The 26144-nt window shown below is 39.5% G+C and overlaps 2 protein-coding genes across 2 annotated transcripts; one reads left to right on the forward strand and one right to left on the reverse strand.

The window, feature by feature from the left end:
* Positions 1 to 1480: 1480 nt before the first annotated feature.
* Positions 1481 to 6746, forward strand: map1lc3b (microtubule-associated protein 1 light chain 3 beta). The gene is made up of 4 exons (XM_079450375.1): positions 1481 to 1766; positions 3353 to 3408; positions 4949 to 5055; positions 5290 to 6746. The coding sequence occupies exons 1-4, from the start codon at positions 1727 to 1729 to the stop codon at positions 5453 to 5455; spliced, it is 369 nt and encodes a 122-aa protein (XP_079306501.1). The 5' UTR covers positions 1481 to 1726; the 3' UTR covers positions 5456 to 6746.
* A 599-nt stretch (positions 6747 to 7345) lies between these two features.
* zcchc14 (zinc finger, CCHC domain containing 14) lies at positions 7346 to 24155 on the reverse strand. The gene is made up of 13 exons (XM_079450211.1): positions 22787 to 24155; positions 19990 to 20116; positions 14083 to 14153; positions 13863 to 13934; positions 13353 to 13444; positions 12812 to 12906; positions 12346 to 12379; positions 11973 to 12258; positions 11257 to 11345; positions 10394 to 10518; positions 9832 to 9975; positions 8632 to 9747; positions 7346 to 8550 (listed from the first exon to the last, which is right to left on the reverse strand). The coding sequence occupies exons 1-13, from the start codon at positions 23453 to 23455 to the stop codon at positions 8495 to 8497; spliced, it is 2976 nt and encodes a 991-aa protein (XP_079306337.1). The 5' UTR covers positions 23456 to 24155; the 3' UTR covers positions 7346 to 8494.
* Between the last annotated feature and the right edge of the window lie 1989 nt (positions 24156 to 26144).

The raw sequence follows: 26144 nt of genomic DNA on the forward strand, positions 1-26144 counted from the left end.
TCATGAGCACTCTTTACATCTGTGTCATGGGATTGGTCATTACGATTGTGAATAAAAATCTCCTTTTTGATACTATAAAAATGCTCCTTTTTCCTTTAATGTGTGATTTCCTTGCTGAAAAAACACAATAATCCATCACAGGAGTTCTATTGGATTTTAAAGTTATAACTAGTTTTAATAGAAATCACTGTATGATGGTATCTGTGGGTCTCTACTGTGGATTATCTTGGTAGGATGTTATCTGGCAGATGGAACCAAAACACACATAACGGAATTTTGTAGTGGTTTTAATGGCAAACAGCTGATGACATGGCCGTGTGACATGTTTTTTCCAAAGGAAGGGTAACATGTAAAGATGTTCATCTTTTTAACACAGACGTCGGAAATCTAGAATGGCTAAACATGGAACATCTGGCTTGGGCTTTAATTTGAGATGTATCCTCCAAGAAAACAGGAAGTGTGGAAATTCTCATAGAATATGTATGACAATGTGTTTTCTGGAATTTATTGCATGCATGAGCATCTGCTGTTCATAGAAATGGAAATGCTAAAAACGTATTCATTATTTATGTGTTAAGGTGTCATGACGATGCGTCATATAGCTAGAACTTAATAACTTTGAGAAAGCCATTTTAGAAATCCAGAATGTCTACATGAATACACAAAATAATTGTGTTAAAATCAGGAAAAACACTTTTGGAGATAAAATCTGCTATCAGAAATTAGACAAAAATCAAACGTCTGTGTGTGAGCACGAAGAATAACATTCACTGCCTTTCAACCTATACTTCACCTGTTCTATTACATTTTGTGTTCGCCAATTTAGCATTGAACATTGTTCAGCATCGCTCCATGAAAGTCCTACAATGCTGCTAACAATGTTTACTGAATTTTCATCTTTGTTTTCCCTTTCGTTTGCATGGTCCCTGCTTTCAAGGACATTATTCGCTGAGATTCCCTGAGAGGAAGAAAGACACATCATTTAATCAACACTGATAGAGAATACTATAGAAATAAAGATATAAACATGCTTTTATGAAGTCTACAAGATTTCATTGAGCCTATCACTAAGTCAGCCCCAGCTGTCATTTATCCATAAAGGTAATATAACAATATTTGGTAGCAGGTGATTGTAAGAACATAGGCGTTATGTTTTTTTGACATTTTTGATATACAAAAAAATATGTAGTGTTTATTTTCAAACCCTTAGAAAATGTATCAACTATAAATCACAAGGGACACAGATCAAGCAAAATAGCTGTTAAACACCAACTTAAAATACACTTTCGTAGTGTATTTTATTATAGGGCTATAATGTGACTCCTTCCACATAAATAACCATTATGACTCAGTAACCCAGTTTTATTGAGTCACGCTTCTGATCTACGCATTCATCAAATGCGCACACGACCCAAACCAAGACTTTTAAATCAATAATCTCCTACAATTATAAATAATTTCCTATTACATTAAAACTGTCACAGTGAACGACCAGAACGACTGAACCTCAGCCTCCACCCTTCCCCGTGACGTCACGGGTCAGCTGACCGGTTTGTTTTGCTGGGTAGACGAATTGACGACAGGAAGGAAACGTTTCGGATCAGAAATACGCGATTTCGACATTTAAAAAAACACATAACAGACCGAGATCTGTCCAGAGAGAAAGGCGAGAAACGACTAGGCGGGTGCCTGCCTAAAAACGCGACATTTACCTTCACATTTAAACATGCCTTCGGAAAAGACATTTAAACAAAGGAGGACATTCGGTAAGTGCGTGATGGAGTCCATATCATCCGAGAACGCAAACGCACAACACTCCTTCGTAATATTTTATATGTTTACAAAGAAAAACATATTTGGATTGCTTTGATTTGACAAGTGGCACGAATGGCACTATACATTAGGGGGTCACGAACGTGTTTTGTATTTTTTTAGGGGGTCACAAACGTGTTTTGTATTTGTGATGCACCCGCATTTGTCAAGCATGTAATGTAATGCGTGTCATGAATTACAACACGAACTCTTGAATAACAGACATATAAGTCAGACCGTATAAAGCAGGTTATGCGGGTGTCGGTCGTGCAAAGTCAACATATAAGCGAAAGCGATATGTAACGTCAATGCAGAAATAAACTGATAACATAAATAACATTCATATGTTGTCTCACGTTATTTCGACTTACCGGAACCACAATGTTATTGCTTGTTCTTTGTTTGCGGGCAGATGTTTGTGAAAACGCAACGCTGCAGGATTGGGGGATGGGCGTTTGGGGATATTTTAAAGGACTCGTATAAATAAACAACGACCCAACGTACCGTTTGAATAAACGTTTGCGATTATTTATTAAACAGGTGTGTGTGTGTGTGTTATTGACGCATTCGTTGTTCTTGTCACCGTGCTCTGTTGCAGGCCCATTGAAGGCCGTACAACGTCATTTTTGATTTGTTTACGTTTTCTTGAACCGTGGTACTTTTTTATGCTCCCTAATCTTGAGAGTAAATTTAGGACCTCAATTGTGTTTTTAATCATATTTATTGTATTGTAATTAAAGCGATCAAGGTGGTATTGTTGTTAAAAACAACCAGACGTGTTTATCTCATAAACGATCGAATTCCTTACTTCCGGATCTACGTCAGATGTTTGGGGTAGAAAAGTTTACTCCGTAAAGTTGCTCAATGTCGGGGTCACGTGGGATCACACATCAGCCACATGTGCTCGAAAGACTTCACGAAACAAAGGACCTCACGGCCCACAAACATGGATTCAAATAACATCTTCTGTTATTTATATGTTGTTTTATGGTTGCTGTAGTTAGAGTCCGGAGTCATGCTGAGCATGTCAGTTATCACAGTACACAAAGACTTCCTTGTTTCTCTCTCATTTCTGCTTGTTAACCCATTATGAGATAATACACGAAACACATGCGTATAGATCAGACAACGTAAACAAATAATGTACAAAATTTTGTTCAATTTATACTGAAAGAACAGTGTAAACACTGCAGGTTGTGTCGAGTATCAACACGATTTATCCTGCCAGACGCCAGAAAATGGCTGGATTCAAAACCTCTGACCTGTGTTTTAGTGTTGGTTAATACGCCAGTAGAACAAAGTTCATCTGCAATACAGCGTTTAAACTATAAATGACCTTTCTACCATATTTGATTGTATTTGTTCATTTCGCGCTGAACTATACGTTAAGGCCTTAGTTAAACACGACTCAACTCGGGCCTTTACAGAATCGATTGATACTCGAGACTCCCACATATCAGTCCCGTATCCGCTCCGGTGAAATGTCTGTGGTTTGTGGATTGTGATCTGGCTGTTTCTAATATCCACTTCCTGTCCACAGAGCAGCGGGTGGAAGATGTTCGGCTGATCCGAGAGCAGCATCCCAACAAGATCCCGGTAAGCAGATTATACGCGCGTCTGCGGAGCTGAACGTGAAGGTTAAAATTGATAACCAGCAGAAAAGGCAAACAGGAGGGTTGTGGGTTTGGATGTTTCAGCCAGTTTGGAGCCTTGTGACCACAGTTCCACTTCATGCGCCCGGTGTGATGCCGGTAGTGAGATTTTTATATCGGACCATTTATTTTAGTGTTTGAGGAAGTTATACATGGGATTGCTAATTTATCTTCCATTCTCATTTGCGCTTTTGGATCAGCATTTGAAAAACATTTACATTTGGCATAATAAGGTAATCTCATGTAAATAGACTAGAAAATGCATTTACATGTATGCACACAACCTCCATTAGCCCCTGCAGGACCAATTGTTGGCGGCTCTCTCTATTGAGAATCCCTCGGGGCTATCAGTCTCCATTGTTATTTAAGCAGATAGGAATAAAGTGCTGGTTTACTGCCTGTTTGCCGAATAGACACAAATCACTTCCTATAGTATTTTCTGGAAGGTCCATCATCTTATTTTTCACCTAGAATCCTCTGGACTAACAGTAGGTGGAGTTGTAGAGTTCAGGTATTCTTAAAACGGACTTAATTTTACCTAGCTTATTGTGAACAATTTATCGCTGCATTTTTTTAAAGAAAAAAGTAATCTTTTATCATAAAATATGAACTCCTATTTATTTAACAGGCTTCATGTCGAAAAACAAGTCTCAACGCAACCGGTTTAGGTTATTTGTATGTGCTTTGTTGGACATAATCGATGTTCATCACATTAAGAATTTTTTCTTCTCATTCACATCAGAATACAAAGAAAAAAATCGCAAATAGGGCTGTTTAATGATTAATCCAGGTAAATCGCATCCAGCATAAACGTTTGTGTTTCCATAATAGCATGTCTGTGCACTATGCATATTTATTCTCTATTTCTAAACACATTCACACACTGTGTATATATTAGGAAATATTTGCATGTATAAATTATATATAAATATTAGTCATGTTTATTTATTTTTGTATTGTTCTTAAATACTACATTTACAGCATGTGTATGTGTTTATATAAACAAAATGCATATACGCAGTACACAGACATATTAGGGATGCGCTGAAATGAAATACTTGGCTTTTCGTATTTCTTCTATTTTAACTTTGTCACTATTGCATAAACTGAGTGGTCAAATTTTGAGTGGTCATTTTGTCTTGCTTTTCAATACAAAACAATATAACTTCAAATAAAATTGAGAAAAACAAGTAGGCTTTCTGCCACAAGTCCAGACTGAAAATCTGTGCAAAACTTTTGTAGTGCATTTAAGCCTTAGACACATATTATATATATTATGTAAACAGGCATTTATTCTGGATGCAATTCATGATTCGAGATTACGATAACAGTCCTGCACACAAAAATAAGCAACTAGCTTGGTTGGCTGATCTCAAAACGTAACACTTAGCAGACAAGCAGACAAAGTTTGGTTCACGTTTGGTCATGTGACGTTCGACATATACCTTATAACATCTTTTTGATTGAATCAATTTGTTTTTCAGGTGATCATTGAGAGATACAAGGGAGAGAAGCAACTGCCGATTCTGGACAAAACAAAGTTTTTAGTACCTGACCATGTGAACATGAGCGAACTTATTAAGATAATCAGGTAAACTTTCAGTTTCTTCTTTAAATATGTTATCTGTATTCATTTAATTATCTAAGGTTGGCCTTTTTCTGCCGTGTCTTCTCTGCAAACAAATATATGTCTATTTTCAATCAATTTTTAATTTGATCCTGTGCTACTCTCCCAACGTAGAACGCGAAAACAAAATGAGTTTATCAGCCCGATTATTATTTGATTTTGCTAGTATATCTTCGTTTTATGGGTGTGTTCCAACAGGAGACGCCTCCAGCTCAACTCAAACCAGGCTTTCTTCCTGCTTGTCAACGGTCACAGCATGGTTTCTGTGTCCACCGCCATTTCTGAGGTCTACGAGCGCGAGAGAGACGAAGATGGCTTCCTGTACATGGTCTACGCCTCCCAGGAGACATTTGGAACTGTATAAAACGGCATACGATTGGCTTTCGGTCTTGGACAGTGATTCAGCTTACCATGAGCCCTTATGACCTCTCCCCTACATCCAATCCCACCCCTCTTCTCCAACTCCCAATAGGACTCGAGGAACCGGCTGAACTTTCAGTCCTTTTGGCTCAAATCCCTCAGCCAATCCTAATTGTTACCCGAAGCGAAATCCTAAATTCCATAAAATCGTTTTCGCTCTGTATCTTTGACTCTCATAGTTGTGTTTTCATATAATGGCCGAGGGATCGTGTGTTTGTAGGTCAGTTTATGGTTAGCGGGACGATGAACTGGTTTCTCAATAACATTTACCCAACATAAACAAAAAGCTTGAAAGAAACTTGTGTAGCTGTAAAATCACATTAGTGTTTCAATTACAAATATGACCCAACACATTGAGAAGTCAAATAGTTACAGAGGTTATTGGGTAAGGAGTGGTGATATATAACCTCGCTGCTTGAGGAATACTTGGATAGCTCACGATCTTCTCATAGAGTTGGGCTTTGGACTTTCTTACCTGTAAATGTCATTAAATAAGTCGCTTTCTGCCGTGTATTATTTCTTGTCAGAAGCCATTTTGTTTTTTTCACAACCTCTTGAGGTTTGCCAGCTAGGTCGAGAGCTATTTCTCAGCTTGAGGTTTGATATCACGGCTTACTTGCCTTAAAGACCAGTAAGTAAATGTGACGTGTTGAAATGACAAAAAACTTGCTATTTTATTGTAGTTTAAGCTTTATAGTGCAAGTTCAAGAAGGACAATATAAATTATAAGACAATGGTACAGTGAAAGAAGAATGTATGTGGCTAACTGTCATGTCATACAGTAAGACGAATGTCTCGGGTCTGTAAGGAACTGCGCTCGATCCGCAGTTCTACTAAAAATCCCCTGCTTGTTTAGCTGCACGCTTTTAATCCTCTCGATTTTATAAGAGAATTATTTACGCTTTTATGAATACATAACCGTGAGCTGTTGTACTCGGTCTATCTGTATGTCTTACAAGTTCATTGTACAGATAAGCTTAGATGCCTTTTATCCTGTCTTGCTCTTATTTAAAGAGATGTTATCTTTTGTTTTGTTGATTTACATGTAAAAACACAAATATGTGCAATGTACAAAAGTAACTGTTTGAACGAGGGTTTACATCGTAAATGATCGACATTTTATAAAAACTAAACTAATTTCTGCATAAGTCCTGCTCTCATAATTCATATTTACAGCAATATCACACTTCTACTTCTGTCGATATTTTAAAAATAAAAGAGAAATATACACATTGTCTTGCTCTTCCTAACTCTTTTTTCATTTTTTTATATTACTACAAGATAATATTAATATTATGAAAAAATACAGCCAGGGAAAAAATAAGAGACCATTTCAAAATTATTTTCTGAACTCACTATTTATGTGTTTAGGTAAAATGATCAATTTTGTTTCATTCTCTGAACTACTAACAAATGTTCTCCCAAATTTCAAATACAGAAATGTGTTTCTATTTGCAGAAACTGAAAACTGAAGGAATAAGACAAAACGACAGAAAATATGCTCTGTATTTTTTCAGTCCTCAAATACTGCAAAGGAAAAAAGTTCATGTTAATGATAATTATAAATTATATTATATTAAAATATATAATAATAATTTAGTATTACAAACTAAAGAATTGGACAGATCTGTGGCCAATGTACTAACCACGTATGGTATAAATGTAGTTGGGTGGGACTATCTGTTTGGTCAAACAATGGAAGACATAATAAGTGGGGAAACAAGACCATTCACACGGTTTTCTAATGACAATTACCTTATGGAGATCGTAGGTACTCATGATAGCTTTTCCCAGGTATCGTAGTCAGGCCAATGTCAAATAAACAAGCTGGGTTCACAGGAATTTCTCAAAAAAATTTACTTTTTAAAAATGTGTCAAACTGATACATACAAAAATCCAACAAACCAAATTCAATAAACATTCACATCCGAATACAAAACTGCTGCCTCAGCGTTGTCATATCAGGTTGAAAACTGTCATGTGATAATACTAGACATGAGATACAAAGAGCTCAGAGGTTATAAGGCAACATGCATAACCAGCGACTGTGAAAAACAGTACAGAAATATTCTATAAAATGTTTTTTTAACAGAAAGGGCCAAACAAACACTGATCATGAATACTTTGATTTATTTTTCAATTGGTGTTGAATGACAGGATGGAATGGAATCTTTTGGGTAAACTGGATGGGGTTTGTTAGACTTGTTTTAAACAAAATCTTGTATGTCTGCTGTGCATGTTAAGAACCTGTGACCTTAAAGTGACAAAAATGATTTGTTTCCGTTGTGCGTTCAGTTCTCAATTTAGAACCAGAAATCCAAAAACTGTCGTTTTTTAAACAACAGCTGTTAAAATTCAATGTTGGTGAAGTGTAACGCTTTAGCTGTCTCAAGTGCATTTATTCTAAAAACATTTTTATCTGTTCAATAAAAATACATAAAAAATAATTCAAACGTTGCACACGTTTTCAAAAACGGGAACATTAAAAAATACAACATGATTACACAAAGAAGTCATATACAACTAACACATGATTTTTAAGGGCTCTTTATGGACAACATGGACTCACTGTGGTCAAAAGAGCTTAAAGTGACATTCTGAGATGGACAAAAACACATTTTCCACTGATCCGACACCAACGAGTGTGTTTTCTTTCGGAATCCCCAGTACAAAAATCCCGATATCCTATTTAATTTGGCTGTGCAAGCTGGACGTTTGACAATCGGTGTGAAATGCACAGAAGAACACAAAGAGATGAAAGTATGTTTGAGTTGTTCTCTTCAACATCCCATTACAAAGATAAATTGTGCAAAGTGAAACATCTTCTATTGCCTCTACTATTTGGCACCAAGGTTTCATCAGAACCATAACTGATCCGATTTGATCCTCCTGCAGGGATTTTGAACAAGTCTTTGCTCAGTGACGTTTCACGTAACGTTTCTTTGAACACCGATTACGGTGCAGGTCCGAACCTGTTCGGCATTTAGTCCCCTGAGTCCTGGCTGTCCGACTGCGGAGAATATTTCAAACGATATGTCCCTGAAAAAACAATATGCAGTGTGAAAAGTTAGAAAACATTTAATTAATAAATAAATAAACAAACAACGAATGCGCAGTTACCTTGTAGTGCAGAGTCCATTGCTGGTTGTTTGCAATCTTGTGCGCGATGTCCGCTCAACCCGCAGTTATAGCAGGACACATTCCCTGTTTTCCTATGCCCCGAGTTTCCATTTCCCATCATTCCGTGGGGCTGGTAAACCCCTCCCCCTAAAAAACCCTGAACCGGTGGAAGCACGAGATTCTGTTGAGAGTCGTTCGATAAACTGCTGTTATAAATGGGCGGAGCCACCAGGGGGTATGAAAAAGGGGAGGCGGTACCGCTTCCCGTAATGAGCGGGCTGAAGTGAAGCAAAGGCCCTAATGTGAACACCGATGTTCCTGAAAATGGGTGCGGAAAGTATCCGGCGTAACTTGCTGGAAACGCTCCGTAAGATCCACAGTTACCGCTACAACCGCAAGAGCTACAAACGCACATCGAAGAACTAGAGTTAGAGCTGTTTGCTTGCACGGAGGCATAGGCGGTGTTCTCTGTTGACGCCGGGCTGGAACTGGGCGTGACCGCAGGCGTACTATTCAAGCAGTAGGTGTTTCCGTGTACCGCCGCCCTTGGAACGCTGCTTGCCGTTGCTATGGGTACTCCACTGACCGGGGAAAAGGAAGGTCTGGTGGAGGAGCTGGATGATGGGCAGGAGGACGGCGCAGAGAAAGGGTAAGATCCTGCACGTGGCGATGAGAAAGACACCTGCAGGTGTAAAGGGGGGTGAGATACGTGGTGGAGGGTGTTGGATGTGGAGGTGAGAGAAGTGCTGGTTTCCACCATGAGGCCCGGAGGAGAACGAAGCACCGTGAGGGGCCCTCGGGGTCCCGATACCTCTTGGTGCCCAGAAGATCCGTCTAGACTCATCCCAGGGTAGATGTTGTCGAGCCGGACCCCAGACCCCATCGGCTTGGAGCGATCTTCTGGACAGAGCAGGGGTGGGCGGGGCTTGCGGAGGGAGTTGAGGATTCGGCCCGGGAAGAGGAGTGGCAGAGAGGGTGGGGGTACACTCATTTGGGAGGGGTCATTTTGGACCGGGAGGACCTGAGCCGTGGGACGGCTGGGACTGGCAGACACGGCAGGGTTGAGAAGAAAACAGGACCGCTCTTTCTCTCCAGTATCCAAACTTGCGTCTGAACCTAAAAGGCACAAAATACCACAGGTTTTCATGATCGCTTCCTGTTTAAAGAATGCTTAAAATATAATAAAAAAAACATTCTTACGCCTGGGAGGGTCTTTGACACGGTCAAAGGAAGCGTCACGTGACAGAGGAGTCATTGGACTAGAAGGCGCGCTGGAGTAACCTGAGGAGGAGCCGCTGTCTCGGGGAACGGGCAGCGAGCTGTTCTCCACGTCTACTCGTAACTCTAAACACACACAAAAACACGTGTTCAAGATTCTAGTCTCTGTGAAATATGTTTCATAAGATATATTCAATATTCTTTGTGAAATGCAGCATTTTTACAAGTTGGACTATTTTGAACCTGTTTCCAACCAACTAACTGAAGGATTTATTTACATTTTACCTTTGTCTTATTTTCTTTCTTTTTTTTGTGATATCTTAACATCCTGCAACATAAAATACTACTTAGTATGAAAATGCTCACGTTAGCTTGAAGTAGGGGGCAGAGAATATTTGTTTAAAATATATAGATAATAATAAATATAGATAATTAATTACAGTAAAATTATGTGTTTTAGCCATACATATTAAACACATTTAAAAAACGGCGGCACTTCGAATGGTTGGTATTTTCTTGAGTATTACGTTTCAGACGTGTGTACCTGTGCCAGTGCTGCCGGCGTGCGTGTTTGTCAGTGGTCCGACGTGATTCGACGGTGTCACTCTGGCAACCCCCCCACAAGAAACTGGAAACTGAGACACCACGTATCTCTTCTCTAGCTTCTCTCTGACAACAAGACAAAATATGATTTATTACATACTTTTATTTCCCAGCAATAACCACTAGATGGCGGCATGCACAAAAACATCCCAGCATTCACTGATGACTGTAAACTTTCACCGTAAATATAGAAGCCATGCTTCTAGATTCAGACAAGAACAACAGCGAAACAAACGTAACTATATTTGGTATTTAATAAAGTGTGTTTGTTAACTCCAAATAACTCATGCTTAGTAAAGAATGAGACTAGTAAAACAGTATAATTGTGTTTTTGTTGTTTCCAGGCATGGAAAACATCCCAATGAGTATCCTGTTATCTATCCAATATCTCAGTTCCCACAGCTCTACCTGTGCAATGGAAACTTGCTGATCTGAGAAATGGAAAAAGATGCTCCACCTCCATGCTGATCTCGAACTCATTACATCAAACTGTAAGCTTAACCATTACACACCAAAACACAGCTTTACTGTTCTCAAAACTGTGGAAAAACCTAACCGGCTACAATTGTAACAGCGATAAAACTGGCAGAGGAAGTCTCATGTTTAAGAACGCCTTATCTGAAGGAAGCGATCTGCAATGTTCGAGTTGAACATTTACCATCAAGGCGTTTACTTCTTTAAAAAATGTGACAAACTTTTACGAACGCTCAAAAACATTTCTGGGTATTTCAAAGTGGCTTCATGGTACAAAAAACACAGATCAAAACGTTACAGTGTCCTATTGTGAACATAAACCAAACTAACTTCTGAAGCTCCAGTTGAGTCTTCAGCTTCTTCTTGGCCCCCTGGGTAAGGTCATATTTGTTTAGATCTTCTTCTGTGAGGGCGAGGAACTGAGAAGGAATAAAGAGATGATAATTTAGATTCCTTGTCAGGAGAAAAATAGTTTTTTTTGGCCTGCGAACGTCCCGAATCCATTCTCTAAACTTCTCTGCCGATACGATTTGTCATCGAAAAGGCGAGTTTGAAGTCAAAAAACATTTTTATGACCTCTTCTCTGTAGACCATAAAATAAAAAGCATCTACAATCGGAAGCAAAAAACAGGGTCAGATTTTGCTGGAAAGAGTGTTGGAGAAGGTATTTTTTTACAAGGGTACTGAGATACGACTGGGTGAATTTACAGAAACTGATAAAGAAATTACCAGGTTAAACACATCCAAAAAAAAATTGGTATAAAGAAAATGAAGCCTGTTTCTGGGTAATAGTTTCTGTAGTTCAAAAGCATTGTGTTAGCAAAACACCAAGGTCATGGGTTCGAAGCCCAAGGTACACACATAAGAATTTGTGTACAAGAATTTTTACAAAAGCATCTGCCAAACATAAATGTACATATAAATCAAAATCTGTACTTTTTGATGAACAGCCGTTTTTTAGGCTGTCAATCATGTCTAAGTGGGTGGTTCCTAGTCCAAACAGCATGACACAAAGGTTTGGGCCCCTAACATTTTGAATTTCATACCTCCTCCATGGTCAGCTGTTTAAAGACAGGGTAGTATTTATGCAGCCGCAGTTTACGTAACCAGTCTAGAATGCCGTTCTGCTCCGGGCCGGGTTGCGACTGTTGGGGTCCGTGGTTTGGGAGGTGCGCCTGTGTAGGGCTGCCCTCCCCCATGGGTACGGTACTATTTGGGAGGACGGCCATCGCCGTCTGAGGGGGGAGCGGAGGCAGGTGAGCCGGTGAGTTCTGCGAAAGGGAGGCGTGGATTCCTAAGACAGGCTGGATGCTGGCAACCCCACAGATGGGCCTGCAGATCGGAGCGAAAGATTCATGGGTGAGATCAATAAAAGTAATACCAGGGATGTGAACATTGTCATGTGATTGTCATGCTCACCTGCTTGTTCTGTATTGAAGCAGACAGCCGACCTCTGAAATACATGGAATACAAATCAATGTGAGGATTTTGTGTCAAAAAAATATCAAATATAGCTGCAAATTCATTTGTATGACACCAGTGACTTTGATCTGACTTGTATGTGTTGTTGCGCTAAAAACTAGTACACAAATGCATACATTGTTTAATGTTCATCTCTATCCGCTGGGTTTTCCGTCCCGTCCCCCCACTGCTATAAATACCACCACACAGACACACATCCAGGTTCTAGTGGCCTATCATCCTATTAATAGTTTCTTAGATGAGGTCATTGCTTTTGAGACTTCCCAGCACTAGCAGGTCAAATCAAATTGAACTGAAATAGAATCCATGCCCCGTTTCCCCGAGAGATGGTCTGATCTATATACGAATCTCTATGAGACTAGTGAGGGACGGACCATTGCGAGAGGGAGAAGAAGAGGCTTACTTGTGCTGCTGGGGAGCTGAGGTGTGGACGAGGTGCTGAAGAAGAAAGAGACTTTGTCATGTTTAAGGACTTGAGGTGGTAGGGAGGTCAAGCACCTGTGTGGGGTCAAGAAACTTTTTTACAAACATACCACTACAGTATAACTAGACATATAGCTCAACATCATGTTAAAATATGTCTTAATATTGTCTTCGCTTTTTAATGAACTTTCATATCAATGGTCATGTTGTGAAACAGTTTACAACAAAAAAAACTATAAAAATATGTTTGAAAAAGGAACTTGAAAGTGCTTTAAAATGTATACAAAATTATGATAATATTATATCGTTATTATATTATTAGTGGTATACCGCGGTGGAATTAATTTTGATACAAAAAACAAAGAAACATATTGCGGTGTAGCTGCCAACACTTAACCTGCATCAACATATATTATGGTGTGCTTCTAATGCTTTAAAAAAGTTATTTCTTAAGATTAGCTTTCTTTTATTTAATTCGTTTGTTTGTTCATGTACACTTTATACATAATGTGCGAAAATACCTGGGATCTAGTTCGTGAGCAGAATCGTTTGTGAGTCCAGGCATCGGCGGCAGGTGTTTTTCCAGACATTCATCGGGAAAGAGTTGAGAGAGCTGAAGAAAGAGAACAGAGACACAATCTATCAGTGTTTATCAGTAAACAGGTTTAGCGTTTCACAACTGCACAAGCTGTCATCCTTTATTTACCCTCTTGTCGTTCCAAGCCTGTATGACTTACTTTCTATGCAGAACACAAAAGAAGATATTTTGAAGAATGTTGGTAAAGAAACAAAACTGGCCTCCGTTGACTTCCATGGTATGGACACAAAACCACTGAGACGTTTCTCAAAATATCTTCTTTTGTGTTCCACAGAAGAATCAAAAAAGGGTTTTAAATGACATGAGCGTAATACATGATGACCGTTTTTCGGGGTGAACTATTCCTTTAAGTCTGTTCGATTTGTTAGGGCATCTTGACTTTACACACCAGCTCTACATTTCTCACACACGTGATCAGCTCTCCATCACTCACCTGGGAGATGAACTCCAGCACTTCCTGAGGGGTTTTGCTGATGGTCGAAAGAGTGGAATCAGACCACAGAATCTTTGAAACCAAAAGCAAAGTAGGACAGACGATCACCACAATAAAAATGTATTATCATAAAAAAAGTAATGTAAGGATAGAATGATGCTTAAGATAAGATTACAAAACAGTTCAGTTCAATTTGACTGAAAATGTACATATGACTCACGTCTAGGATATAGTCTTTCGGTTTGTCTGTTTTGGCTGTGACTCCTCTCAGATCAATTCTTTCAACATACACTGAAAGAAAACAAAAGTCTCTTTTTACTAAATCATTATGGGTTGTACTTTCAGATTTGCAGAGTTATAGTATTATCAAACCTAGCACTTCCTATAAAATATGCCTCTTTAATTTGACATCCACATGAAACTGGAGAAACATTCTGAAATGATGTTATATGCTGTTATGTTCATTTAGTGCATGAACAGAAATTTATTGCTGCCTGATGTTAACATTTTTATTTTGTTGACAATATACATCCTTAAATATAGATGAATTGTGTCCAGTTATCATGCTACAAACTTGGCACTTGATGTTTAAAAGGCTTGAAATATGTTTTTACGCAAACCAATTGTTTAAATACATTTATTAACCAACCGTAGTTTGTGAATGATAAATGCGCTTTTGGAGCGTCAACAAATTGGGGACCAACTATTCCTTAAGAAATACACATTTTTACCTTCCATAACGTAGAATTATTAATCTGAAATAACTCCACAATGGTTACATCATCATAGGCTGCTCAGAGAATAATAGTAAAGTAATCCTCAAGAATTTATCCCAGGAGGGGATGACAGGTTAGAACTTATTTCAGCATATTTACCTTTTAACACACAAGCATTCAATGGAACAACATCAAATGCACCTTATAATAAAAATAACAGGGGCAAAAACAACATGCACTATAGAGTATACGTGAGCAGGACAGAGACCAACAATGCATCAGATTCAAAGAAATCAAAACCGAGTGGCAACAAACAAATGTTCAATTCAATTTTTTTATTTATATAGCGCTTTCACAATTTGCATTGTTCCAAAGTAGCTTTACAGGGGAAAAACGAAAAACCCAAGAAAGGGTAAAACACACTACACGGTGTAATGTTTTACATAATAAATCCAATTATTCTAGTAAATAATATCTAATGTCAGCATCTCCTGGTGGTTTATTTAGCATATTTTGCATTAAGTGAATGCTTGGCAGAAAAGATGCGTTTTTAATCTAGATTTAAATTGGGCGAGTGTGTCTGATCCTGGAATAATATCAGGAAGGCTATACCAGAGTTTAGGTGCTACGTATGAGAAAGCTCGGCCCCCTTTGGTGGATTTAGATATTCTAGGTATTATCAAATGATGCTAAAACATTTCTCACAACCAAAATAACAAAAATTTAAATAATTTATTCACCCCCGGGTCATCCAAACCCTGTATGTGACTCTACTGTGAAACTCAAAAGAAGATACTTTGAGAAATGTTTCGGTTGTTTTGTGTCCACACAATGGAAGTCAATGGGGACTATGTTGTTGGTGACAAACATTCTTCAAAATATCTTCTTTTGTGTTTTGCGAAGCTACCACAGATTTAGTTTCCTATGACCACATTCCACTAATGTCCGACAACCAGAAAGTGTCCATTATTCAGTCTTAAACAGCTGTTTATAAGCTTAAAATCAACCACTTGCAATCACAAACTCACAATACAGACGCCACTCCTGTAAATAAACCGACGCAAGAAGGAGCGAGCAGAGACACATCAGTAGTCTGCTCACTGTACACATGGGCGAGCATGTAAAATAAACCCTGCAGTGTCAGCACTTCCTGTAGAATGTGTGTGTGGAGAGAGAGAGTGAGTGAGCTGAATGGAATTCTGCGAGTTCAACGCGTCATATCGACTCAAGAGCAGTAAATAGCCTTCAATTCTCTTCGTCAGTTTCATTCATAGAAACATTTGATGCATCTTTGTCTCAAACTTAACACCAAAACTGCTCTTTAAAGGTATAGTTAACTCCAAAATGTAAAAAAAAAACGCTTGGAAAAGTTTTGGACAAAGGGGTGAAGTCCGTCTGATTTGTGAATGAATTATTCCGGCTCCTGTAGCAGTTGATGTAATCCGTCCTGGCTACTTTTTCACAAACGTGCGGGCGGATGTTCCAAATTGTTACGAATCTTTCATTTATAAAACTCCGGTCTGACTTTAAAACGGATAAAATATGAGGGATATGGGGAACATTTAAATTTGGGGAAAGTGTTCATTTAGATGAATGTCCGCTTTAAAGGCATTTTCTCTTTTCCTATTTATGGCAGGCGAGTGTGAGCTCATCTGGAATGTTCCGGAGCGGAGAAAGCGTTCCCTTACGGCAAAAGAAAGACGACTGCCTGCTCCTCCCAAACCGCCTACCAAACCCCTCATTGCACTGTGTCTGTTAGTATACACGTGTGTGTGTCTCTGAGTGAAAGCTAACCACAATCCCAGAGTGATGCAGCGGCAGTGAAGAAAAGGAGATAAAGACAGACAGACAGATAAATGCGAGATGTAGACGGAATAGAAAAGAACAAGGAAGTTGAGTAAAAGTAAGCTAAGAGTTTATATTATCCTAAATGATGCTGTGGATTTATTATAAATTTGATTTTTTCAGGGTTACAATGTTAAAGTGTATTGTCACACCCTAGTTTGAGTATTGACTATCATTTTAACATGCTATAACATGAAGAGAGCGAAAACTAAAGCAACACTGTTTACTGTCCTCCTCCTAACCTTCACACACTGCCCAAGGGCATTATGGGTACCCACTGAATCATGAAAGTGCACAGGTGCAGCTGACCTGAACCAATGCTCTTACTATTCATCGCTCAGCTGCCATATTGTATTTCTTTATAATTTTCCACTTCTCATCTAAATCTTCTCAAATGATGGTTATTGATCCCATTACAGTGAACAAGAAGATTTTTCAGAGTTTTATGTAATATAATATTTAGTAAAATAGTACATCAGTTGTTTATATACATTCATATTTCGTTACATACTTTGTTTATAGTTATGTAAATGATGGTGTTTTCTAAAGTGTAAAACAATCTGTTCACATGTTTTATAATTGATAAAAATACTTTTAAAAAGCTTAAAGGGTCCAGTCGTGAATTGTAGCGACAACTAGTGGTGAGGTAATGAATTGCAACCAACAGCTCACTTTGCCGAAGCAGATAACGTATTTACTAAACGGGTTCTCTAGAGCAGTTTGTCCGTTTAGGGCTACAGTAGAAACAAGCAAATTCCATGTAAAGGGGAACTGCGGTGTATGTAGATAGAAATAACTCCTTCTGAGGTAATAAAAACATAATGCTTCATTATGTAAGGTGTTTATACGACACTGTTGTCATGCGCTTTCTACGTCAGTAAAAGGTGGTAAAAAGGGTGATGCAGTTATGACGCAATTGACAGGCGAGTGCCCAGCCCCCTGTCACTGTTTAGAACGGCGATTTTGTCACGATTTACAAGTTATATATTTTATATAAATATATAACACTGGCGACTGGGTTTTTGGATATTTTACTGCAAAATTGTTACAAACTGCACCTTTAAATAAGTACTTAAAAAGATGGTAGTCTTTTACATAGTAGCATTTTTCGATACTCCGTATAGTTTCAAGAAAGAATGAGGAACTATTTTCATATTTCCTAGAAAGCAGAGTACATGCTGAGGTAAAATTAGCTTGGTTATCTACTCTTTCTTTTCAACGTCAACTTCTGCTGAATGTCTTAACCACACATGGCTACAACCTTTCTCTCTCCATTCCCCAACACAAAACACTTGTTTTGTTACAGTAATAAAGATTAATAATGTTATCTATCCCCCATTTGTACATTTTTATATTTGGCTTTCAAAAATATTGCCAAATCTGTACATAAGCGTAATATTTGTGTATAAGTAAAGACAGTCTCTCTCTAAAGAATCCACACACACGTCTCTCTCTCTCTTCTAAATATATATATACACACTTTACTGTCTATGCTTTCAATGTTCTGTATGCTTTGGGCCTTGCAGTTGCCGCATACCCAATGCTGGGCCCGCTAATCCGAAGCATTCTCTCATTCTTACAGCTCTGGTTACCCACCAAAACTATTTCACATGCACACACGGAAACACAAGAACAGACATGCAGATCTAGAACTGCTGCACACATGCCACACGTACGTCCATTTTAACATTACCCTTGAGTTTTTGTGCAAGAACTGCTCAATAAGCACAGCACAACTTTTGGGAATTTCCAAAAATGCCTTTGTTATCATTGTGGGCCATGCGAAATCCACTTCTGAAGAACAGCTGTCCAAACCCCCTTTGATCCAAGACATTACAAGTCGTACGTTTAAACCTCAAAGACCTTTTCATGTCCAATCAGAGCAGAGAATGTTAGAACAAAGCCGATCAACATTCACTCACATTAATGGGTGCAAATAAAGGCTTTGTGAGACATTAGTACGGATAGCACGCGTACGGATTGGTGTATCTGTGCGTGAGGGTGTTGACGGATGACTGAGACTCTTGCTAAAGGCATGCGGTGAAGCCCATGAGGTAATGCAGACGCATACAATTTCTGGCAGACAAAACAAGAGTCCGTCTCTACAACATTTGACCTGCTGCGTCTAGTCAGACCTTACTCGATTCGTATGACCGTTGGGTCCAACACACCCGCTGCTTAAAAAACCCTTCCTCATTTCCATTATGTTATGGAATAGATATGCAATGGACGGGGTCCAATTCGGTCTCCGTTACCAGGGCTGTTTAAGCGGCTGACCATATCTTTGACACTGGAAAAATATATATTAATGAAATATATTAAAGAGACCACGTTCATGTCTTCCAAACCTGTGTGACTTTCTTTCTTCTGCATAACACAAAAGAAGATTTGAAAGTCATACAGGTTTTAATGACATGAGGGGGAATAAATATGACAGAATCATATGGCTTATCATTTAAAAAAACATGCTGGGAAATACATACATTTCCAAAAATGTCTGAACTTTTCCAAGTTTGTGGACTGCTTAGTGTGTAAACGTGACATCTGGTACACTGGACGACTGAGCCAACATCAAGGCAAAACAGAGCCCGAAACTTCACCCTCGTGTCCCTCAAAAAACATGGCGGTCCCTGTGTTGTTTCTGGAGATATAGCAAGTTGTGTCTCTTAAATTCTCAGGACAGAAACAGAAAGGTACTTCCCTTACAAGTATTCTTGAAATGTGCCTGGTTAAGATTTCTCCTCAAACTCGGTAAGCTCGGTCCGCTCAAGTTCCACTAGCAAGTTGGGATTGCAAACTCTGGGGAATCATATGAACTGTGTCTATTTACACTGTCCAAGATAAGACACAAATCAAGCCTTGAGTTCACACAGAGTGCAGAGTCCACTGCCACAAACGGAATGAAATCTTACCACTACAGTCAAAGACCACAATGACCACAACTCTTATGAGCTCTTCAACTAAATAATTCACAGTTACAAAGTGTGTATGGATCTTAAAGGGATAGTACACCCAAAACTATACATTTTGACATTTATTTGTCCTTATGTATTTCAAAATCTGTGGATCTTTCTGCTGTGTAACACAAAAGAAGATATTTTGAGAAATGTCTGAGTGGTTTTTGTTCATACAATAAAAGTCAATGGGGGCCAATGTTGTTGGGCTACCAACGTTCTTCAAAATATTCTCTTTTGTGTTCTGCAGAAGAAAGAAGGTCATACAGGTTTGGAATGACATGAGAGTGAGTAAATGATGAGTATCCCTTTAAAGATGACGATTGACAAGACCTTCAGTCTTCTTTCAGTGGACAAACATCTAGTGGCACATCTAACTGTTGCTATGATGAATTTATCCCGCTCTGCTGGGACAAACCTGAGGGGATATAATATTTTCCACCCGCTGTCTCACATAAATGACACTTTGCGTGTTTGCATGTTGGTCTTAAATCGACCTAGGGCATTGTTTTTTATGATGCTTAGCTGGTAGAACCTTTGACCCTGTCCTGCATACATCATTGTGCGTTCGCTGCCTGGATTAGTGGGATAGTCTAAAGTTTAGGAACTCACCTTTGCTGGGTTTTAGGGCATGCGCTTTGAGTGGCAATTCCTGACACAAGAGCGATTGGCTTGGGAGCATGATCTCAGGACTTAAGCCTTCATCTGTCTGACCTCCCGTGACCTCTCGTTGCAGGGTCTGGAGAAGAGGTCAAAGGTCAAACACATACATAGGCGGGTTGTCAAAGATGTCACAACTGCTTACTTTTCAAGTTTTGCTGACATCACACCGGCAGGCTTTTTTCATACACTAAAGCTTGGATTTAGTTTTGGTGAATTCTGTATTCGAGTAGTTGACATGTCCTGTAAGGACTATTTAAAATAAAGGGTGTTTATGAAAAAAGACATTGTTACCAACAAATACAATAGCAAAGTGAATCTTGAAAGCAAAAACAAGACTAAAAAGATAAAAGAGTAATCTGTAAAAGAAAATATCTGATACCAGAGATTCTCAGCTGATGGGTCACACATCTGTCATGGAACAACTATGTTAAGTGCATAGGTAACAACAATTAAATAAACAGGCTTATCAACATTTTAAAGGAACAAGAAAATGCTTCACATATCATGTGTTTTGTTTTTGACGTCAAAGTTCATGTGTCCCATCAACCCTGTAACCCAAATTCATCTGTAGACGACATTCAAAACATTTTTTATTCAGATGCAGATTCACATAGTTTCAATGACATGCCTTCATCTTGGAAAACCATAAACAAAAAACACAATATTAAAACTACTAAGTCTACTAAGAGAACAGACGTGATTTGCTACCATAACACGATTTTTACAGTGGATTACTTCAATCCAAACTTTCAACAATAAAAAGACCAAAATTTTAAGGCCTGTTGAGTTTTTAAACGAAAGTAACACTCAAAACATCACAACAAAACACCATAAAAGCAAGACATCTGATTTTGTCAGGATGCCACTTAATCCTACAGGAAACCAGTTGAGAACCCCTGCTTTCACTTACATAACAAGTGAGTCATTCACGTCTATAACTAGTCGCTTTGGTAATGAAGCCAACTCAAGCAATTTCGCTATTATGTCACTTTTTCTAATTTCTGTATTTCCGTTCTGTCGCGGGCAGAACATCTCACCATCTTTTCCTCCCAAAACAAACATAAGTGGAAAAATGAGTGACAGTTGACTGACAGAGCCGTTCAATACATTAGCCCCGCCCCTTTCCTCTCTCGAGGCCACACCTCCGGCTCAGTACCACATGTGCTAAGCAAAGCAGCTAGTAAAGCAGCTCTGAAATCAATTACGAGTGCCGTTCAGTCCACATTGCCACATCCACATCCCACACTGCCAAATCTCTCTTTCTCTCTTAAGAAGGCGTCTGTTGGAGTCCCAGATCGTAATAGAATGATAAAGTCCCTCAAAGGTATAGCATTTAAGTCATATATACATGTACAAAATAAACACATGTAGGATGTTGTTACACTACAGTTTCATCAAGTGGCCCCAAACTCTCACACATAGTCTCCCAACCATCTTTGTTGCAATCTCGATATGCTCCGGACAAAAGAGTGTATGCTTTTGTTTACGTTCTGTCTAGTGCACAAGCCTCTCAAACAAACGAGAGAACGGATGTTCCTGATGAATCACATGCGACTTACACAGAGGGCTGATTTAAGCATGAAGAAATGTGCTGAGCTTCAATACGAGAAAGCCAAAACCAACAAATCACTAAATAGAACCGGCTTCTCTCCCCTCACTTGGTACTTTCCGCTTACCCCCCCCCTCCCTCCCTCCAAAAACCTTTTCGACAGCATCTCATAAGCTCGATGCCAACAACACTTCTGGTTTTTGGATGTGAAAACGCGGGGATCCCCGAACAAAAGACTCATCTGACTCTGTTATTTCATCTGATTTGGGAATTTGTCCAAGTGGAATTTTTTTTTGCAACTTTAAATAACGTTATTTGGCAACCACATAGCAAGTATTTTAATACTAATCGCGGTCACAAAATAAACACCCTAACAGTCTAAATACATCGAGAGTGCGTTTTCCTGGGTTTTTCTTTCCAGTTCAACTTTTTGGCAATAAAACCACACTGCAAATAGGCTCCGCGGGGTACTGCGCTTCCTGCTTAGACATGAAGATATGTAGAAAAAACAAAACATCACGAAGACATGCAGTCTCATGGTAAATTTAAAGGACACTAACTTACTGTACATGAATATTACCAAGCAGCTGTGCCAGGCAATGTGCACCAGAACTGCTTGCATTACGTCAGATGATATTACCTCACTCTCAGATCTATTTATTCACAACATCATACTCCGTAATTGAAAGGTTTCGTTATTGTACCGAACAAACGTGACCATACCTGTGAAATCCAGGCTAAAGTCTCAAGCTGTAAGTATGAGACACTGTGCATCAAAGTTTGATTCAACCATTCATTTCATTATGATTTCAATCTTCGACATGAGAATATTAAAGATATCAAGGTTATATTTCACGAAATGTTCTTTATTACATAAGTAGAATGACTTCAACATATATACAAAAAAATGGCTTTAGCTGGGTTGTCACAAAAGTTGGCTTGATTTTTAACGCAACTGTTACGTTTCACAAGTCTGCTTGTTTACTCACCAAACTGATGTTTTGCTAAAAAAAAAAACATTACACGTTTGGGAGATCTCAAAGCTCAACATTCTTTGTACCAGTTGACCTCAGTTTATCATTGTTCTCTGTTATTGATCTTTTCCTGAATAAATCAGATCTGATCAATATATCTTGGGCTGACTCAAAGCATTTGATGACAACGTTTCTTTTTATCCCTACACCTGTGAGTTCTCACCTTTGTGCAGCATGGACATCCGGCCTGGCAGGAGCCAAAAGTGGTGACGTACGAAGAAAAGTGCGGGGTCGCGACACCGGTAGTCCCGCCCCCGTGTGACGTCGACGGCGCATCCCCAACAGTCACCTGGAGGATCTCCTGGATCTGTTCCAGCTCCTGCCTCAGCACCTGCTTCTGATGAAAACTGAAAGCGGGGTGATTGGAGGCCATGGTGAAGAGGAGCAAAAACTGCTCTCCGGTCTGGCCATCGTTGAGCTGAAGCCCGTAGTTATTGATGATGGTGTCGATGTGAGTGAGGGTCCGAAATAAAACGCCCGCCGCCACGCGGTTGTCAGAGCTGAGGAGCGCGAGGGAGACGAGAAGCTTGCTCCTCACGACCTCGTCCGTGATGTTGGTGAGGTTGGCGAGGTCGGCCGGGTTGTTGGCTTTGATTTCGGCATCCCTCAGGGAGTGGTAGTCTTTCCTGGCCAGGTCCTCCAGACACGAGCCGAGGAAGCGCAGTTCGACGGGCACGCAGAGGTCCAGAAGGCCGCAGAGGAACTCAGCCCTCTGTGACGAGCTCACCGTGGAGAACCAGCGGTAAACATCCTCTCTCTGGACAAAACCTCTATTCTCGACCATTTTAACCGGTGCTCTTAACACGCCATATATAGAGCTTAAAACTACCATGCGAAAGTGTCGGAGTGACGAGAAGATCGCTGGTCTTTATAAACTTTTCAAACTTCAAAACAACCCACTGACGCAAACATCCATGAACTTGTAGCCAGTGGTCTCAAAACCGCTACAAGAACAGATCCGACACGCATTTCCTTTGCCATTTATACCATAAGGCGTATAATAGACAGCATGACACGGAGAAAGTTGTCGAAGAAACGAAATATGTTTACGGGACCTCAGACGCGCGGCGGCGCAGCCCCTCTGCCCGCTCGTGCCTCCGCTTTTTCCGCAAGCCCCCCGCCGCGATCCCCACACGTCAGCCAGTTATCAAACAGAGTCCAGATTACAAAACATTAACAAGAACGACGCGTCCCACTTTTCCCGGTCTCGCAGTCGCGCCGATATTCCCAGATGAAACTGTCGGCATCGCCTCGCACCCGCAAACGGACCGCCAGGCTCATGTGGAAAACTCCCCAACTGTAACAGAACGGACGGCGACACACATGACCGCGTATTCCTTCGTCGGACGTTAAATCCTAGCGAGTTTCTATGGTTTTTACAAGCGTGACGCGTTCTCCGGTGTGTTTATTTGTACCTAAATCGTTTGTCGCGGACGTGAGTGAACAATGCGTCGGTTTCGTTACCTTTCACTGTCGTGAAGTCGAGAACGCAAACTGAGAGAGTAGTTGCGCGTTATCGTGAACTTCACGCGAATCCCGCCTACGCGAGATTTGCATTGGACGAGAGGCTTGTCCGTAATCGTAATCGGCGTTTCGATTGGTCGAATCTCCATTCTGATACCTTTCAGCTTTACGGGGAAAATATTGTATCGTTTATATCGGCGGTAGGTGCGTTTATTGAATGGGTATTGTTGTTTATTGACTTTTACACATCGCGAGGAAGTTGTTCGAGTTTTATAAAACCAGGCGTTATTGAGGCGGTAGACGAATAATACACGAGCCATCTGCGCAAGGAAAATATCGGAAAGCTCTGCTTTTGTCATTTCATTACGTCAACTTTCCCGATGATGGCGCCAATTGTCCCAGAGCTCAAAGACGGCTGTTTAAATACCCTCGTCCAATCTAAAGAAACACTTTCCGTTCTGTCATATTTCTTCATATGCAAAGCAGTAAACAGTTGTTTTCTTAGTTTTTCATCATTAGTTGATTTATTTATCTTTTATTATTTTCAAATTTGGAATATAAGTTTTCTTTCCACTATATTCCACTACTTGGAATCACATTTACATTTAGTCATTTAGCAGACGCTTTTATCCAAAGCGACTTACAAAGAGTTTGGGGAGCAATGACTTAAAGAATACATATCATAAAAGAGCGGTGCTCATACAAAGTTATGCAATAGTAAAGAATGATGCAATATAATACATTTATATGCTGTTCCTCGTTTAGATATTTGTTGTTTTAATATTTATTCTATGGTTAACAACAAACACAAATAATACTACACAAATGATATAACACTTAACATTACTGTGCTGGCTACTGGAACTAGTGATGTTCATAAATGAACACTAGAGGGAGCCTTTTGCTCTCACTTTGTTTACATTAGCTTTTACACATCTATGTGGTGGGCGTCCAGATATACAATTCTATACCAACACTTATTCTATAGGTTGGATACAACATAAACAAATAAATAAGACAGGTCATAGACCAAGATCACCTTGGCTTAGAAATGCTTCTTCCATCCGTTATTTTTGCTGTGAAGTTAAACGGTAACAGAGAAAAAGTCAATTTAATAACTCAGTGAATTTCAATAAGAGCCTTTATACTTTCAGTTGTGCTGCAGGGGAGTCTGAGTCATCACACCCTGTTTTTGCTAAAATGTCTAAATAATGGATGTGATTGAACTAATGGGTTGGCTCCTCAGGCCTCAAACACCACACAGCCATTGTGTGACTTCATCACGTGCTCCATGGTACAGCAGGAATGACTGTTTTGCCATTTCGTTTAACATTTGACAGTTTTTCAACAATTCTGTGAAGCTTGATCAGGACAAGGCCCTTGGTTGGGCCTGTGTTCTCATTGGAGTTTTGGGTTCCTCGCCACTGTTTGCATACTGTTTACCTGACTGGGGGGGGGCTGCTGATATCAGCTTTAGAATTTAAAGATTTCGTATTTCTTACGTAATATAACTTTAAAATGTAACATTCTGTTTAATTTATTTATTATAACATATAGGAATTTGCAGTCCGTACTATATTGTACCTGTGTCTCTCTCTCATTTATGTTAAATGTGTGCTTCTCTGTGATAACCATGCTGTGTGTGTGCGCGTGTGTATTTTGTGCACTGTGCGTGTGGAGTTTTGTTTTTACTTGTATAACTTTAAGGTTTTGCTTATAGTCAATGTGTTTCATGTACAACTGCTTTGTAACAATGGAAATTGTAAAAAGCGCTATAAATAAAGCCTTTGTGTTTTAAGATGCGTATGTTTAAAATGTCAGTATCTTTAATACGCGTAGTTACCATTTATTTGGTGTCTGTTTAACAAATAACTTGCTGCTGGTTTTGCATTAATGTGTGGTTGTTGAAAAGGCCAACCTTACAAACAATCCATCTGAAGACACCTGTCGTGCATCACATCCCTCCTCTGCAATCTCTTTATCTCTCTCTCTTCCTCTCTCACACACACACTCCCACGCTCTGCCTGCCGATCCCATCTCATAAAATCCCCCAATGG

Source organism: Barbatula barbatula (genome assembly GCF_947034865.1).
Source record: "Barbatula barbatula genome assembly, chromosome: 25".
In the NCBI taxonomy this organism is placed as follows: Eukaryota; Metazoa; Chordata; class Actinopteri; order Cypriniformes; family Nemacheilidae; genus Barbatula; species Barbatula barbatula.

What these genes read in the sequence shown, in the direction of transcription:
- map1lc3b (XM_079450375.1), top strand. Translation starts at nt 1,727, where the DNA reads ATGCCTTCGGAAAAGACATTTAAACAAAGGAGGACATTCG. An exon ending in AGCATCCCAACAAGATCCCG is followed by an intron (nt 3,409 to 4,948) that starts GTAAGCAGATTA and finishes TTTGTTTTTCAG; the next exon opens with GTGATCATTGAGAGATACAA. An exon ending in GAACTTATTAAGATAATCAG is followed by an intron (nt 5,056 to 5,289) that starts GTAAACTTTCAG and finishes GTGTTCCAACAG; the next exon opens with GAGACGCCTCCAGCTCAACT.
- zcchc14 (XM_079450211.1), bottom strand. Translation starts at nt 23,455, where the DNA reads ATGGTAGTTTTAAGCTCTATATATGGCGTGTTAAGAGCACCGGTTAAA. An exon ending in TCAGCTCCCCAGCAGCACAA is followed by an intron (nt 12,380 to 12,811) that starts GTAAGCCTCTTC and finishes CATGTATTTCAG; the next exon opens with AGGTCGGCTGTCTGCTTCAA. An exon ending in AACAGCTGACCATGGAGGAG is followed by an intron (nt 11,346 to 11,972) that starts GTATGAAATTCA and finishes ATTCCTTCTCAG; the next exon opens with TTCCTCGCCCTCACAGAAGA.